At 46.5% G+C, this 15,447-nt stretch overlaps 7 protein-coding genes across 7 annotated transcripts, besides 4 other annotated features; all 7 read left to right on the top strand.

Annotated features, from left to right (window-relative positions):
- Positions 1 to 790: 790 nt before the first annotated feature.
- Tb11.03.0890 (ubiquitin carboxyl-terminal hydrolase, putative) lies at positions 791 to 1,501 on the top strand (the record flags this gene model as incomplete). The annotated part of the gene is made up of 1 exon (XM_823024.1): positions 791 to 1,501. One exon carries the CDS (start codon positions 791 to 793, stop codon positions 1,499 to 1,501), a length of 711 nt encoding a protein of 236 aa, XP_828117.1.
- A 298-nt stretch (positions 1,502 to 1,799) lies between these two features.
- Positions 1,800 to 1,854: a microsatellite.
- A 337-nt stretch (positions 1,855 to 2,191) lies between these two features.
- On the top strand, positions 2,192 to 5,347 carry Tb11.03.0900 (hypothetical protein, conserved; the record flags this gene model as incomplete). Its single annotated transcript, XM_823023.1, has 1 exon — positions 2,192 to 5,347. The coding sequence occupies one exon, from the start codon at positions 2,192 to 2,194 to the stop codon at positions 5,345 to 5,347; it is 3,156 nt and encodes a 1,051-aa protein (XP_828116.1).
- A 125-nt stretch (positions 5,348 to 5,472) lies between these two features.
- Positions 5,473 to 5,500: a sequence feature (AT_rich).
- A 335-nt stretch (positions 5,501 to 5,835) lies between these two features.
- Positions 5,836 to 8,292, top strand: Tb11.03.0910 (cleavage and polyadenylation specificity factor, putative; the record flags this gene model as incomplete). Its single annotated transcript, XM_823022.1, has 1 exon — positions 5,836 to 8,292. One exon carries the CDS (start codon positions 5,836 to 5,838, stop codon positions 8,290 to 8,292), a length of 2,457 nt encoding a protein of 818 aa, XP_828115.1.
- Positions 8,293 to 8,592: 300 nt separating this feature from the next.
- On the top strand, positions 8,593 to 9,543 carry Tb11.03.0920 (hypothetical protein, conserved; the record flags this gene model as incomplete). Its single annotated transcript, XM_823021.1, has 1 exon — positions 8,593 to 9,543. The coding sequence occupies one exon, from the start codon at positions 8,593 to 8,595 to the stop codon at positions 9,541 to 9,543; it is 951 nt and encodes a 316-aa protein (XP_828114.1).
- Positions 9,544 to 9,851: 308 nt separating this feature from the next.
- Positions 9,852 to 12,050, top strand: Tb11.03.0930 (hypothetical protein, conserved; the record flags this gene model as incomplete). The annotated part of the gene is made up of 1 exon (XM_823020.1): positions 9,852 to 12,050. The coding sequence occupies one exon, from the start codon at positions 9,852 to 9,854 to the stop codon at positions 12,048 to 12,050; it is 2,199 nt and encodes a 732-aa protein (XP_828113.1).
- A 128-nt stretch (positions 12,051 to 12,178) lies between these two features.
- Positions 12,179 to 12,207: a sequence feature (AT_rich).
- A 79-nt stretch (positions 12,208 to 12,286) lies between these two features.
- Positions 12,287 to 12,682, top strand: Tb11.03.0935 (DNA-directed RNA polymerase subunit, putative; the record flags this gene model as incomplete). The annotated part of the gene is made up of 1 exon (XM_823019.1): positions 12,287 to 12,682. One exon carries the CDS (start codon positions 12,287 to 12,289, stop codon positions 12,680 to 12,682), a length of 396 nt encoding a protein of 131 aa, XP_828112.1.
- Positions 12,683 to 12,980: 298 nt separating this feature from the next.
- Tb11.03.0940 (elongation factor, putative) lies at positions 12,981 to 14,942 on the top strand (the record flags this gene model as incomplete). The annotated part of the gene is made up of 1 exon (XM_823018.1): positions 12,981 to 14,942. One exon carries the CDS (start codon positions 12,981 to 12,983, stop codon positions 14,940 to 14,942), a length of 1,962 nt encoding a protein of 653 aa, XP_828111.1.
- Positions 14,943 to 15,087: 145 nt separating this feature from the next.
- Positions 15,088 to 15,108: a sequence feature (AT_rich).
- Between the last annotated feature and the right edge of the window lie 339 nt (positions 15,109 to 15,447).

The following is a 15,447-nucleotide window of genomic DNA, read 5'->3' as shown; positions in this document are numbered from 1 at the left end:
GTAGGACATTGTGGCACTTTTGTTTTTGCCCTTTGCAAGTGCCAACACGCCAAATTAGAGAGTGGAACCGGAGTAAAGAAGGCTTTGAGGTAAGAGTAGGAGATGGAAGTAGAATGAGGAGAAAAAAAGGGCTGAAAACAAAAGAAAGTTGGAAAGGAAGCATGCATATATCATTCAGGAAACTAAGGACATAGATGAGGTTTTTGTTTGTAAGGGAATCTGTATGAAGGGAATGTGGCTATCGGAAAGGAAAATGAGTGATCGTATATATGCGTGTACGTTGAGAACAGGTTTATGGATCTTGTGGAGCCATTGCAGAACCATAATATTGTGAGTGCGGAGCAAGGGACTTATTTTCCTTCTGTGAACTCACTTCTAAGCTCAACAGTGAAAGAGCCCCCGCGTATTTTTGTTGTTGTTTTCATTTGGTGTCTGGTGTGTTGTTATTTGCCGCGGGTGTCGTGAATGACACTGATATATGACTATGTTTGTTGCTGTGCTACACAAATACTCGAGAGTGCTGGCCATGGTATAGGCGCGTGAAAATAGATCCCTTTGTTGTGGTGCTCCCTCCTTTAATTATTAAGCCTTCCCGCTCTCTCCGCTTCTCACACCTTTCCAAATCATCGTTTCGTTGCTTTCTCTCGGATATAACCTAAGGTTTTGCCGGCCGTTTCAGTAGACAAGAAGGAGATACAAGTGGGGACCGAAAACGATAAAAAAAACAAATAAGAGAGCATCAAAATTCGAAGGATCAAAAGTTGTAATCTGCTTCGGTAGGTTTGTCGCTATGACCAAAACGTGGCTACCGCTCGAAAGCAATCCCGATGTGTTGAACGAATATCTGAAGAGTTTAGGGTTGACCAACCCAAAGGTGGCATTCAACGATGTGTTTGGCCTGGATGCCGAATTACTCGCCATGGTCCCCCGACCGATTTACGCGATGATTCTTTTGTATCCATTGTCAGATGGGATGGAGTCTGGAGATGCTGCAGCTTGTCTCAAGCAAAAATCTGAAATAGAGCAGTTTATGACGACAAACAAGTTCTTCTACAGCAAACAGACAATTTCCAATGCTTGCGGCACCATGGCTGTGCTCCACGCTGTTCTCAATAACACGGATGTTGTGGGCGACATGTTGGAGGGAAGCCCAATTGCTACACTTCTGTGGAGTACGAAGGATAAATCCCCCGAGGAAAATGCAAAACTAATTGAATCAGATTCCCTGCTTGACCAGGCACATGCATTGGCGTCAGCATCAGGTGTTACCGATAATCAGCCTCTCGACGCAGATATCGACCTTCATTTTACCTGTTTTGTAAAGATAGGTGATCGCTGTGTGGAACTTGACGGAAGAAAGCCTCATCCACTTCTTCATGGCCATTGCGTGGACGAGGAGAGTTTTGTAAAGTCATGCGTGGATGCGATTAAGGAGAAAATGGGTCGGGACCCACAATCTCCTCGGTTCAATATTATTGCACTGTGTGAGTCTCGCGAGTGAGCCAGTGAACCAAATATGCGTTGGTGGGAGCCACTGTTCGTGTCTGCCGCGTTGCCTACGCATATGATGGCACCTGTGGTTTGATGGAAAGGTAGAGGTGGAGATGGTTACTCAAACCTCCGTAGGGGTCGTCCAGATGGTGTTGGGAGTTTGTCAAAATTCTTAGAGGGATTTGGCCTCAGCGTGGATAAATATTCATTCTTTAGTACACAATTGTGTCCCATGCGCTATTTCATGTGAAGGATTTTGCTGGGCGTTGGCACGGTGGCTCCTGTTAGTGTTGCATCGCGGGGGTTACTTATTGTTGTTCCTGTGATCATCATTATTATTACTATCATTACTGTTGTTTTTGTGTCCGGCTTAACATTTATCAGTTTTTGGGGAGTTTGTTGGTGGCGAGAGGCATACCCAGTCATCAAGCAACGCAAAAACAAACAACAACAACAACACAATAACATGAAGTAGAGCCACCTCAGTAAATTGCTTATTGCTGTTTTTTCTTCAAATATTCTTTTTCTTCGGTTTCTTGCTTTTCAGGGGGACAGCATAAGGCCAAGTAGCCTCTACTTCTCTTTGTAGCGTTGGCTTCGAGGCTTCTTGATTTGAGAACTGTTATCTTCTGTGTGTGTGTGTGGGGGGGGTGTGAGGTGTAAGGAGAGGAGAGGAAGGCCGATAGAGAAGCAGAATAGTATGTGGCGTTTGTTATTTCTGCGACCCAGGTTGTTATTATTTCATGCGCAGACCCGAAATGTGGTGGTTTCGAGCCCCCCAGTTTCGTCTGTTCCTGACGCATCTCCGGCAGCCGCGGAGGCAGTGGTTTGCGCGTGTCCTTGTTCCCACGCGACAAATAGCGGAGGGTTGAAACTATCATTGGCGGCTGTGATGTCGGATATTAAGTCACTACGAAAGAAATGGACAAGGGATTTTAGGTTGTGTATTTCTAGTGAACCAGCAGTTGTCATTGAATCATCAGCTGTTGGGGAGACCGCTTGGGCACCGTTAGTTGTTTTGGATGCGACCTCCATGTCTGATGGGCTAGTGAAGGCTGTTGATGCCAGCTTAGTTTCACACACTGAAAAGCAAAGTAGCGCGACGGTACTTGATCTGCGTGAGCGCGGGGAGGATATTTCTACTGCCAAACGGATGCTGGAGGAGCAGTTCCCCTCTTTGCGACTGAACATTGACCACTCCAAAGGAACAGATCTTCAGGGAGTTGCTACCCATACAGTAACCGTGTCTCTAAATGCCCGTGACTCAGTTGATAAACTTTCCTCCGAAGAAAAGGCGGTCAAAAATGCTTTCTTCGGTGAATCCATTGGTGTTAGTTACTCGAGTACAGCGCGCCGAGCTATTTTCGAAGGATTCAAGTCAGCGGGCTTACCTCAACCCCCTCGGTACGCAGAGCGTAATCACAACATTAGTGAGTTAAGTGTTTACATGGATATTATCCGCAACGCCACGTGTGAAGAGGTGAACATTGTTCCTACCAACATAGGGGATGGCCAGGTGCGCGTGAGCGTGCAGACACTTAGTGGCCGCCAGATAAGCGCGCTGACGGGTAAACACGAAAACGCTTTACCGATAGCCCTTTCGTGCGTGGAGAAGGCGGCAGATATCGTGAGTGCTGTGGCGACAGAGGGAGCAAGGAAGCGTATCGCGGACCACCCTGTTATTCTTGCTTTACCACCGAAAGGTATCAGACCTAAGGAAATCCTTCGACGACTACTTCACCATAGTTTCGGCATTGAGGAGGATCGGGTACTTTTCGTGACGCTGAGGAGCACTGGTGGGACTTTTGTCACTAATGTTGACGTGGAGTTGGGTTGGTGTAAGCCCTCGCCTGCGGGTGCTGCAACAGATGAACTGGAGACTAAAGCCACACCACCCGCTGTTGTTGTTACTGTCGCTAAGGCTGCAGGAGTTAACAAAAAAGCGGCTGAAGCGCTTGCCAGTATGTCAGCAATTCGGGAGTGCTTCCCGCGCGTCTTTGAAGAACAACTTGCCTTTCATCCAGAAGTAAGGGAAATCATGAGCACCACGAAGGCAACTGTGAATGACTCAATTTGCCCTCATGTATCAAAGGGGATTGTTGAACAACTGAGGTGGGCCGCACGTCGCCAGAAGAAGGAAATAGTTCTGGAAGGAGTGCAGCTGCTTCCAAACTCAGAGAATGAGTCACTTGGGATCCGGACGACAAGACCATTGTGGGCCACACAGCTTTTTATGGTTGATGAAGAGGGGTGTCGGGAGTTTATTTGCTTGGCACTCGATCAGAAGAAATCTGCGAGCGAGCAAAAGGCTATTGCGATTGCGTTATTTAAGCACTTCAAAGAGGAATGCCAAGACGGTGTACAATACGCAATGGATCACGGGCTCATCGACAAAAACGGTGATGTCCCTGGGTGTGAGGGAATTTATTCATCTGCCACTCCGTTGCCTAAAAGCGCTTTTGAGATGGCTGCAGAGTCGGATCCCTTTATCCAGAAGTTGCAACTGCTACCATCACAACCCATACTTGTGCCTCCACGGCAGTCGATGCTCAGTGTGTTCCGCCGTGGGATTCAATTGTATGTTGACATGCTGGGTGAAAAGTGTGCGAGTGACCGTGGTAGCGGGTCACTCAGTCTGGTGGAAAATGTTGAGCAGGTTGCGGATAATGGGCATTTCAGGGCTCAGTTGTACACCAAGTGGATTGGCGACGACACCAGCAAACTTCGTGAAACTCCGCATGAGATGAGTCCTTTAGGGGAAGCCGCCTATTCGGCCACGGCGGTGTCAGCACTCTTCACCGCTATGAAATCTTTGTTTGAAGAAGGAGGACCCATTGTATGTGCCTCCAGTGACGATGCGCAAATCAATGAAATCTGCTTGGAAACTTGGAGGCGGGTAGCGGCTCTTCCATCGCTTCCGCCTCAACTTCCCACACCAACCCCACTCGAAACAATTGCTGAATGTGTGATGACCAAATATGGTCTCTCAACAGAGTTGCGTATTTCTGGCGTCGGGAAGGCGATAAATGTGCAACTGTATGGTCGTTGTCCAACCTCTTTAAGTAACAGCAATATCAAGGAGGCGCCTCAGTTCTTTCTGGGACATGGGCGTGGCAGTTCCTTACTCAAAGCAGCGGTATCATGTTGTCAACGTGTTTTTGTTGAGCATATGCAATCCGACAGCCATCCTCTTGGCGTGATGGGGGCGGAGCCTCAAATTTCTGGTTCCGTGGGAGTGCGTGCGCATGGCAGTGGATCCCTTCTCGCATCGAGAATAGAGGATGTCAAAAAGGAATTGGTTGACAATAAAACAGTTGCAGCTGATGCTTCTGTTCTTGTAAAGGTAGATGTTTGCTTCTCTCAATCGGAAAGAAAATACGAGGCATCGTTGTATGTGGTGGATGGGGCGCGCACCGTGGAGCTGGAGAGGATTTCCCCTGATGCGGATCTCATGATGTCTTTACTGAGGTTAACAGAGAGCATCAATAAGGAGATGGGGCTTCCCTCCATTGATAAAAACACAATAATGAAGAAATGTGACGACTCTAGACAACTTATCGCATTGAAGAACCTTGTCGGATTTGTATACGGGTTTCCCGTAATTGTTGAGACTTCAATGAAGGATAGTTTATGGTACTGTCACATTAGTGTACTCCTCTCGGACAACATACATTACGGTATTGGCTACGCTGTCAGCAAACGCAAGAAAGATGCGGTGGAGGAAGCTGCTGCGGGGGCGATACACCGCTGCTTTGGGACCGTTACGAACCCACTAAAGAAGGGTGAGTCTCATGCAGAGGTGTCATCGTCTAATCCGTACTGTGGTTTCGTTTACGAAGGAAAGGGTAATGAATAAATATGCTTCATTTTATCTTACATTTTCTCTTATTTTATTTTTTTTTTTGTTGCTTCCCAGTGGCGTGAGATTACTCAGTTCTTCTACGGATCTGACCGCAGTGTGTGGATGGGTCACGAGTCGTGAAAAAAAAAATTATCATTTTTTTTTTTTGAACTGGAGTTCAAAGTTACTTGCTTGGGACGTTTTGTGTTTTGTTTTTAGGTGGAGAAGGGACAACTGGCTCTGCGTTTTTATGGTTAGTTATTGTGATTATCGATTAAGTTCATGTTTTGTAATACCGGCTGAAGCACTATTGTTCACTCTTCCATGAGAATGGGGAAAGAGGAAGGGTATGTGCAGGAGGAATTGCTTATTTCGCATGACTTTTAGGCGTGCTGATGTGTTCTTACGGATTTTTCCTTTCCGTCACTCATTTTTTTTCCATATTTGACTGCTCGTTTGCATACCAATAGTTTAAAAAGATCACGAAATTGAGTTAAGAGGTGATGCTGCGCGCTTCGGCTGGTTCGATCAAACTAACAAATATATATGGGGCCCCATCTGGCGATGCGTATCACCCGAGCATACCAATGGCATACCTACTGGAGATAGATGGTGTGCGAATTCTTATGGACTGTGGGTGGAATGATGGATTCGAAACCAGTTACCTTGATGCCCTTTTACCTTACCTTGGCGATCTCCATGCAGTTCTTTTTTCCACGCCAGAACTCAGCAGTTGCGGCGCACTTCCTTTTGTGATGGAGCATATAACAGCGGAAACACACGTTGCTGCCGCTGGGGCTACAGCGAAAATGGGACTTCATGGCTTGCTGCATCCCTTTCTTTATCTTTTTCCTAACACTAATACATGGAAACTTCAGTCTGGAGTGGAGTTCGAAATGACAGTGGACAAAATATATAGTGCATTTCGTAGTGTACGGGAACCATATGGTGGTAAGGTAACCATCCGTCATCGAGATGTTGAAGTGGAGTGTTTCCCCGTTTTTTCCGGACGGATGCTTGGCGGTTGCGGATGGCTCATAAAATATCAAATTGATGAGTTGTTTTATTGCCCTGACTTTTCCTTGAAGCCCTCGTACGCACTTAATCGGTTCGCACCGCCAACGACGGCAACACTTTTGTTTATAGACGGCTCACCGTTTCATTTACTCGGTAATTCTGGAAAAAAATACGAGGAGCAGCTTAATGTGTTCATCCGGGAGGTGCTAAGCACGCTTCGTAATGGGAAGGATGTACTGGTTCCTGTCTCTGTACCTGGAAGAGGGTTGGAAGTGCTAACAATAATCATGCATCTCCTTACCGAGAAGGGAGGAGATAACTATTCAATTGTTCTCGCTTCCGTTCAAGCGGCCGAGGTGATTGGGAAAGCAAGCACGATGACGGAGTCTTTAAAAGATGAAGTGATTTTAAGTGAGCATCAACTCTTTGCAAATGTGATTACGTGCAAAACGGCACAGGAGGTAATGAGTGTAGCGGGACCAAAGGTGTGTCTTGCCGATGGGGAAACGTTGGACTATGGTGTAGCGGCTGATCTCCTGGAGTATTTTCTACAAGGTAGTGATGAGGATCGGGAGCATCTTATTGTATTTCCGTGGACACCCAAGCGGGATACAACTGCGTTTTCCGTAGCCGCAGCAGCGAAGGGAGATGCCATTAAGGTGCAGTACACCAGAAGGATCCCACTAAGTAAAGAGGAACTTGAGGAGTATTATCTAAGACTTGAATTGGAGTTGGAAGAGCAGCGGAGGGCTTTGGATGGAGGAGCGTATGAAGTGGCTCCACTTGAGGATATCGCCAGCGATAGCGGTGATGACGGCGATGAGAAGCAAAATGGAGATGCTGCACAAGGAAGTGGAGGAGGGGCGCAGAAGGTACAACAGTGTACGCCGGGACTTGTGCTTCCTAGTTACATGAGTTTCGTATCTAAACATCTTCAGTTTCCTATTCTCGAAACAGTTGGTTCGCTTAGCAGTGCTGTTTTGAAGAAGATGGACTGCTCCTATGGTTTGCCCATAGGTGACGAAATGCAGGCCCTCATGCGCCGAAAAGCACCCGCGCGTATTTACAGTGATGAAGGTCCTGATAACGTGCAGTTACACAACGACGCACAAGTTGAGGCGAACATTCCATCGAAAACAATGGTCGTCGACGCAGTTCGCATAAAAAATGTTCGTGTTTTCATTACCGACCTCTCAGGTTTTGCAGATGCTGGGACGATACGCAGTTTGCTAAAGTCTCGTTTTACCTTTGCAAAGAAAATAGTGATGATACGCGGCACTACTGATGATCATCATTCCATGACCCAGTTTTGTCGGTCCGAGAAGGTAATGAAGTGTGGAGAAAACGTTTTCGTCCCACGTCCGTTGGGGACTCATTTGGAGCTGGCGACACATGTTTACTCGTATGTTGTCCAGTTGGATCCGCAGCTTGCCAACGCACTTCCGTCGGCGCTGCGTCGTGTTAAGGAGACACGGTCGAATGGGTTTTGGGATGTTGGTTGGGTGGAAGGTTCACTCGTGCGTGCAGTTGTGTATAAAGAGAAGGATGAGGAGAAGGAGGAAGATGATCATGAAGAACTGCACCCCTCACAGCGCCGTCGGACGGAGGGCGGTACATCGACCGAAATGCGTGACAGCGTTTATACGCTTACGGCGCTTTCAAGTGACAAGGCTCAGCAATGCGCCCGTGAGCGTGAGATGAGGGGATTGCAGCGGGGTTTGTACTATCTTGGGGAAACCGACCTCCATAAGTTGCGTGATGCTGCTCGTAATGAACAAGGGATTAGGGGTGAGTTTCACAAGAGTGCTCCCATGCTCATTTTTGACAACGGCGTTTGTCTTCGCAAGAGTGTGAGCGGAAATGTATCGTTGTCTTCAATGGTGTCACCTTCCGTCTTCGGACTCAGGAAAACAGTTTACAAGCACTTTTCTCAAGTTCTGTGACGGAGACGAAGGTGATGAGGGAGTGTTACCACCATCGATTCACCACTTTCGTTTAGGGAACAACTCGGTCACTCGTCGTACTTTCTGCCAATAAGAAGTTGTGGCGAAACTGCTCCTGTTACCGTGAAGTGCGTTGCCTAGGGGCACAAATGATGGAACAATGCTCCATGTTTCTCGGCAAACCTTGTATACCGTGATGCCTTTCCCCTTCTATATGTTGTACGTATATTTTAATCCTTTTTTTTCCTCTGCTTTACGTTGTTAGATAAAATTCCATTCTCATCTTCCTCCGTGTCAGGTATGATTGAAGCGGACGTCATACGACTGAACATGGAAGTTGAAGCAGCAGCGGCGCGCAACGCTGACCTCTCGAGAGAAGTTGCACGGCTTAGGGAAGAGTTGGCGAATTCCGGCCTTCACAACATGGACCGAACCCTCGTGATTACGGAAGGTACTCAAACTGATTCAGGCATGCTGCGGGAAGTTGCTTTGGATTTAGACGATATTCTATTTGAGGTGAGTGAATTATTATTCCGGCTTTACCCCGCATCCTCTCTTGATTTGTCTGTTCGGCGAGATGCCCAATCGAGTCAGTTAAACGATCTTTCACAACGTTGTTTGCGCGAGGTTCGCTCACTTAAAGCTGCTTGGGAAATGAAGCTGGATGGTTACAACCAGTTTATTAGTAATATCCAAAGATCTCAAGTCGACTACCATAGATCTCTCGATTCGAAAGAGTGTCAGCTGCGCAGGAAACAACAGGAATGTGACGTCCTCGTTGGTGAGAATGCGCGGTTGTCAACCCTCTGTAGTGAATTAGAGAGTCAGTTGAAGACGACTCAGGAGGCAGCAACTCGGGCGGAGGAGCAAGTTGGCCGATTACTTCAACAAACTGCTGATCTCGAGGCAGAGCGACGTCGCTTACTGGATAGAGAAGCCGCTATGGCAAATACCCTCGTGGCACTACGGGCGGAGTGTGCCTTTAATCCCTGGTCAAGTTTAGTGGGTGTAAAGGAAGCAGCGACTACCATAGAAAGTAATGGGCAACTCCCGTCCGTGCGAGAACAGGCAGTGGCTGTAACTAAAGCACATATCAAACCACCGGGAGCAGTTTCTGCTTCTGATGTGGCGATGGCGTTTCAGGGGTTGGATTTGGATGGGCAACTTCCTCATATGTGCGTTGAACCTGAAAGTGTTGTTGATTATTATTGCAAAGTGAAGCATTCGTCCCCCACCAGGTCGTTGATGTGAAGGTTGGGGAGGCAGAACAGGTAGTAGCTACGGTTTTGATTGGAAGGGGTGTTGTACGGTATTACTTTCCCATACCCAGCACGCTGGACGTATCCACGGCTTCGTCATTGTTAAGGAGTTTGAAACCTTCTTTTTTAAAAAAAATGCACCTTGGGAATCTATGGCGAATGAATGTGATTTTCACCTTTAATTTCCCGTTTTGTTGAGTCGAAAACCGTTTGTTTACTGCTCCTCCTCGTCCCCTATTGTGCTGGTTTAGTAACGTTCGCGAAAATAAAATTGCTTTTATCACCGTAGCGAAGGTTGGTATGGATGTTGATAGTGACAGGCGCGATGAATGGGCAAAATTGTTAGAATCGGGTGATGCTGTCTCCCTAATTACTGTGTTCCGCGAGACTTCTAGTTGCTCCGTATCATGTGAAAATACCTTACTGTCCATATCGGAGTTCCTGGAATCGTGTCTCTTTCAGTCTGCGCTTAAAGTTGATATGCACTCACTTTTTTCAGCTACCGAGTCACCCACGGAAGTAACCATGGAAAAGACGGAAGAGGGTACTTTGGACTCACGAGAGGTTTTAACTGAGTTGCTTTCCATCGGATCAATAAAAAAGGGACGTGCTCTTGTTGCCTATCTGCGTGTTACCCGTGCAACCCTTCGCCAGTTATTTTTAGATACACTGAGGAGGAGGAGGAGAAGTTGTGGTTCCATAAGTGAGCAGCTGCGCATGACGCGAACTGTTTTAGGTGCATGGTTCCCTGAAGTAGAGAAGAATGTCTGCTATTGTGCCGCATCGTTAACGCTGAGGGATGCCACACCAGAACTGGTACGTACAACTAACACATTAGATGGCCGGAAGGAAGGGAAGGACATTGCTAACAGTGACGAGAGTACAGAGGAGGACGATCATTCAGAATGCTGCGTATCTGATTATCGGTTTGAAGCCTTAGAGGCACTATCGCATCTTGTATTGGATATTGTTTACCTCGTTGGAGACACGCGCAAGACAGTGCCTCTGCTATTGCTTCTGAGAGCAACGGTGGAGGCTGCACAACCATACACTGAGAACAGTACTTTTCTTCACAGGTCAGTTAGTAACTTAAAGGATTGGTCCTTCAAAGTGTGCCCCGCAACAGGGTCAAAAAGCCGTGATGTCCCGATAACTTCAGGGGCGGAGGGAGTCGCAGCACCAGTGGATTTAGCTGATGTCAAGGCAATACGGGAGGCTATCACTCAGGCGTTATTGCAATTAATTCCCGAGGGTGAATTAGTGACATTTCTCTCGGAACATGTGGGAGATATGTTTCATGGCGATTTGATGGAAAGTTTGTCCTATGACGACAGTGAACGTGGTTTAGATCCCCGTAGTAACAGGTTAGTGGCCACAGTTCATGATCTTAAGCGTGAGAGGGAATCCATATATATTTTGTCGGATGAGGATGACGAGGGTGAGCCAACATTTAATGGAGAGGGCGTTGCCCCTGTTAACTCTTATGTGTCCTTGCAAAGGGTTGGCGCCATGTTTTTACTGTGTGATTTGATGGCTACTGGTGACTCGTGTTCGTGTTTGTTGTTCTCCAACTCACCACAGACACTCTTGTTTCTTGCTGGACCCATGATTTTGGAGGCGATGAAGAACTCTTCGCTTACGGTGGTAATGACAGGGTTGACATTTTTGTCCATTATATTAACCTTCGTTACCCCGTACAGTATGCGTATATCTGGAGAGGATACGGCTGCGCCCCCTTCGGTTGCCGACACCGCAAACAAAGACGAGATGGAAGGTTCGTTGAAGTTTTCCACAAGAAAGTTTGGTCTCGTATTTGAGCTCCTAAAGTCTCTTATTAGCCTTTCGACAACGTGTCCAAGTGAAGGACCCCGTGTCATGGCCCGCGCTGTTTTTACTTTAATGATTCAGAGATGTTCCTTTGATCTTCGTTTGCGGACGTATTCCTCTTTTTTGGTTTTGACGCCTTTTGCTTCGGTTTGTTCGTTGGTTCTTCACGCCCTGCGGAATGAGTGGAGTAGTGGTGATTGGCGAGCGGATCAGTCTAGTGGTACCAACTTTCTCCGGGATAAACTTCCATACTTTCTGCTGCAAGCTCAGCAAAGTTGGTTGAGGAGACTTCAAGTTTCCGAGGCATCTTTTGTCGACCCCATGGTTCAGTCCGTTAATTTTGTTCGCTGCGTCATTGCCGAAGACTTCCGTCAGAGTTCAAATTATGCACTGTTTCGCCACAGCGGTAGTGAAGGTAAGATTCGAATCCCTGAGGCGGCTGCTTCAGTTGAACGATGCAGTTCCTGGGAGCAATACCTCAGTTATTTTTTTAAAAATGTGGCATCGCACTTGCGAAAGTTGGCGGCGGACACTTTTGATGACTCAACACCTCGGATGGGAGTTGTTCAGCTGTGCTCATTGTCGCCGTTAGACCGTTTTTCTCTTAATATCGCGTTGGATGGTGTGGAGGAACGAGTTGAAGTATTTGTACCTGAGAGATCTGGGGGCTAGTCTTAACATTTCGGAAAGTCTACCTTCTCTCGCTACCGTACACCGTTGAAGTTTTACAACACTATTCTTCTTTTTTTTTTAGAAAGTACGTGCATGTGTATGTGTGTGTATACTAATTATGATGGACCATATTTTAAAATTTATTTTACTTTTTTTTCCCCCTTCAGTATTGACACAATTGGGACATTCGATCATATCTCTTTTGTCTTGTACGCGGCGAAGGTGAGAGCATAGGTATGATACAGTCGGATATTGTTTCGTATGTTGGGGAAATGGGAGATGTTCCCGATGCTTTGCTCATTACTCCTCTTAAGGATCGGAAAAGCAGTGTGTACCTCACAAAATACGAGGTGGCACGTATTATTGGCGAGAGGGCACGCCAAATTGTGAATGGAACGTCTGTTCTCCTGGATAGTCAAAATGGATGTGGAACGGGAAATTCACTTGAGTTGGCGGAGGGTTGTGCCGACCCATTTGCGGCATCCGTCGATCCTATTCATATTACTAAGTTGGAGTTGTTGCAAGGGCGGATCCCCATGATTGTACGCCGCACGTGGCCAGATGGGAGGACGGAAAATATTCCGGTTAATGAACTTAAGGTGGATAAAATGCTGCTGGACGTTCAGCACTGAATGAGTGTTGTGGGTATCCCTTAATGTTGTTGAAGTGCGTTTGAGTCAGCGCGTAATGAGTAATTACTAAACCAAAGTTACGACATGTGCCTTCCTTCTTCCGTCTTTTCTTAATTATCCATTGTTGGGCATGCGTTACCACATGCATTATGACCACCCTTGTTGAGTGTTTTCCGCTTTTAATATATCTGCTGCGTATCTCTTTTTCTTTCTTTTTTCATCTACTTAATTATTAAACATTTCCCCCCCCATTTTTCACAAATAAACATGTATATGTGGTGTATATTATTCATGTTACATGACAGGACACGTGAAGATGGCGATGCGACGTTTGTCTTGCTCGGTGCAACCGATTACTTTTCGTAACGTTGTGATTGTTGGTTTGATTCGGTACATCAAATTTCGGCAGGACGTACGCAATGTGGCTGTCATCGCGCATGTTGATCATGGTAAAACCACATTGGTTGATGAAATGCTGAAGCAATCCGGAACACTTGTGGAGGCTCGCAACCGTGTGATGGATAGTAAAGACCAGGAGAAGGAACGAGGAATTACTATTCTTGCAAAAAATACTGCTATAATACTCCCATCGAAGGGAGATGAACCCCAGAGGCGAATTAACATTGTGGATACTCCAGGTCACTTGGACTTTTCCGGGGAGGTGGAGCGGGCTCTGCAAATGGTGGAGGGGATTATTCTCCTGGTTGATGCAAAGGAAGGCGTACGACCCGGAACTCGTTATGTTCTTCGCAAGTCGCTTGCAATGCGACTGAAACCAATTGTTTGTTTGAACAAAATTGACAAGGATGACACTAATATTAAGAAAACGGAGGATGGTGTTCAGGACCTCTTCCTCGAGACGGCTGAAGATGACTCTCAGTTGGATATGACATTTCTTTATGGTTCCGGTCGTAATGGGTACATGAACGACACACCAAAAAAAGAGGGAACTCTAAGCCCTCTTTTCGAGAAGATTTTTGACGTCGTTCCCGCACCCACCGAAGACGATGACGCGAAACTTCAACTGTTGGTGTCACAGGTTGAGGTTGACGAGTCCACAGGACACAAAACGGCTATCGGTCGTATATTCAAAGGATCCGTTTCTGTGGGAGACATTGTTACTGTTGCACTTGAAGCGGAGCAGGTCGATGCGCTCGTCAAAAGTATTCAGTTATATGTTGGAATGGAGAAGATCAATGTTCAGACGGCAGCGTTCGGTGACATTTGTGTGTTAAACTTGCAAGAACCCATTGGACAAAAGGTTCCTGTGAGGATTGGCTCGACGGTTTGTTCGCAAGGCGTTGTTGACAGGTTCCCATATCGTAAACCCGATGAGCCAACTTACAGCCTCGTTATGCAGGCCAGTGAAGCAAGTTGGCGCAAGAAAGAGGCAAATGAACAACTAGGGACTATTGCTGTTCTGCAAAAGCGATTGGAGCGTGAGGCGTTAGTAAATACGGCGTTACAACTCGTAGGCCTTGGGTCACCGCACATCAAGTTAATGGGGCGTGGACCCCTCCATCTTTCTGTTATTATCGAAGACATGCGTCGTGAGGGTTATGAGTTTGAGGTTCAGGCCCCACGCATCGTAACAAAGACCATTAACGGTGAAATGTGTGAACCGTATGAGCGTGTTACACTTGAGTTTCGGGAGAATCTTGTGGGTGACATGGTGTCGTTTTTTAGCTCAAAAATGGCTGAGATTGGTGAGATTACACAGCTCTCTGACGGTCGTGTTTGCATGGAATGTCTCATGCCTGTCCGACTTTTATCACATGTACCACTTCGCTTTCACACACTTACAGCAGGTGATGGTGTGCTAAACCACAGTTTTGATTCATACAAGCCAATGACTGCCGCTGAAACGGGTCGGGAGACGGGTGCTTTAGTCGCTACTGAGGATGGTGAAGTAACGGATTGGTCGTTAGCCGGGCAAGCTCAGCAGGGCCGCTTTTTTGTGCTTCCGGGTGATTCGGTTTATTATGGACAAATCGTTGGGGAGAATACCAAGACATTATTTCAAAATCTTGGGATAAACGTGTGTAAACGCAATGAGCAGTTGGGTGGGATGCGGGCAAATGCCAATGATAAGGCTGGTAGACGCAAATCATCCTATGCAGCAACACGTGCCACATTTGAGGAGTGTATCGCTTGGGTAACCGATGAAGAACTTGTCACTGTCACACCAAAGTCTATACGGATGCGATTACCTAACTTTAATGGTAAAACGACAATGCGCAACGCTACCAAAAGGAAATGATGCAAAGAATTTTGTTTTGCCATTTTTTGTTTCTGAAACCCGTTTCCTTTGGCCGGTTTAAAAAATGTGTAGCAGAGCCATTTGTTAGCATCACATGATTCACATTAAAATCACAGGAGGTGCACAAAACAGTGAGAACTGGTGGTATATATATATATTTTTTTTTCCTTCACAAAGTTTGATTTTGGATCCGCGTTTCTCCTTTTTTTTTGGTATAAACACGCCATAGCGAATACACACTTTGTTTCGAGCAGGAGGAAGATGATGAGGTGGGGGCGCCATCTACTAGGTGGTTATGCAGCAGATCCCAACAACAAAATGTTACTGCTTGACGGAAGTAGTCGAAACAAAAAGCCAATGTGACGATTATTTCGTGTACATTTGTTTTGCTCTGTTAAATATATATTACCGCAGTACAGATATGTTGAGGGGTTGTGAATATGTCGTTTTGAAGGACAGATAAATTAGTGTTTATTTCAAAGCTGCTTTTGTTGGTGCTTACCTT

This window comes from Trypanosoma brucei, assembly GCF_000002445.2.
Source record: "Trypanosoma brucei brucei TREU927 chromosome 11 chr11_scaffold01 genomic scaffold, whole genome shotgun sequence".
Lineage (NCBI taxonomy): Eukaryota > Euglenozoa > Kinetoplastea > Trypanosomatida > Trypanosomatidae > Trypanosoma > Trypanosoma brucei.
This window is presented reverse-complemented; position numbering and strand designations above follow the sequence as displayed.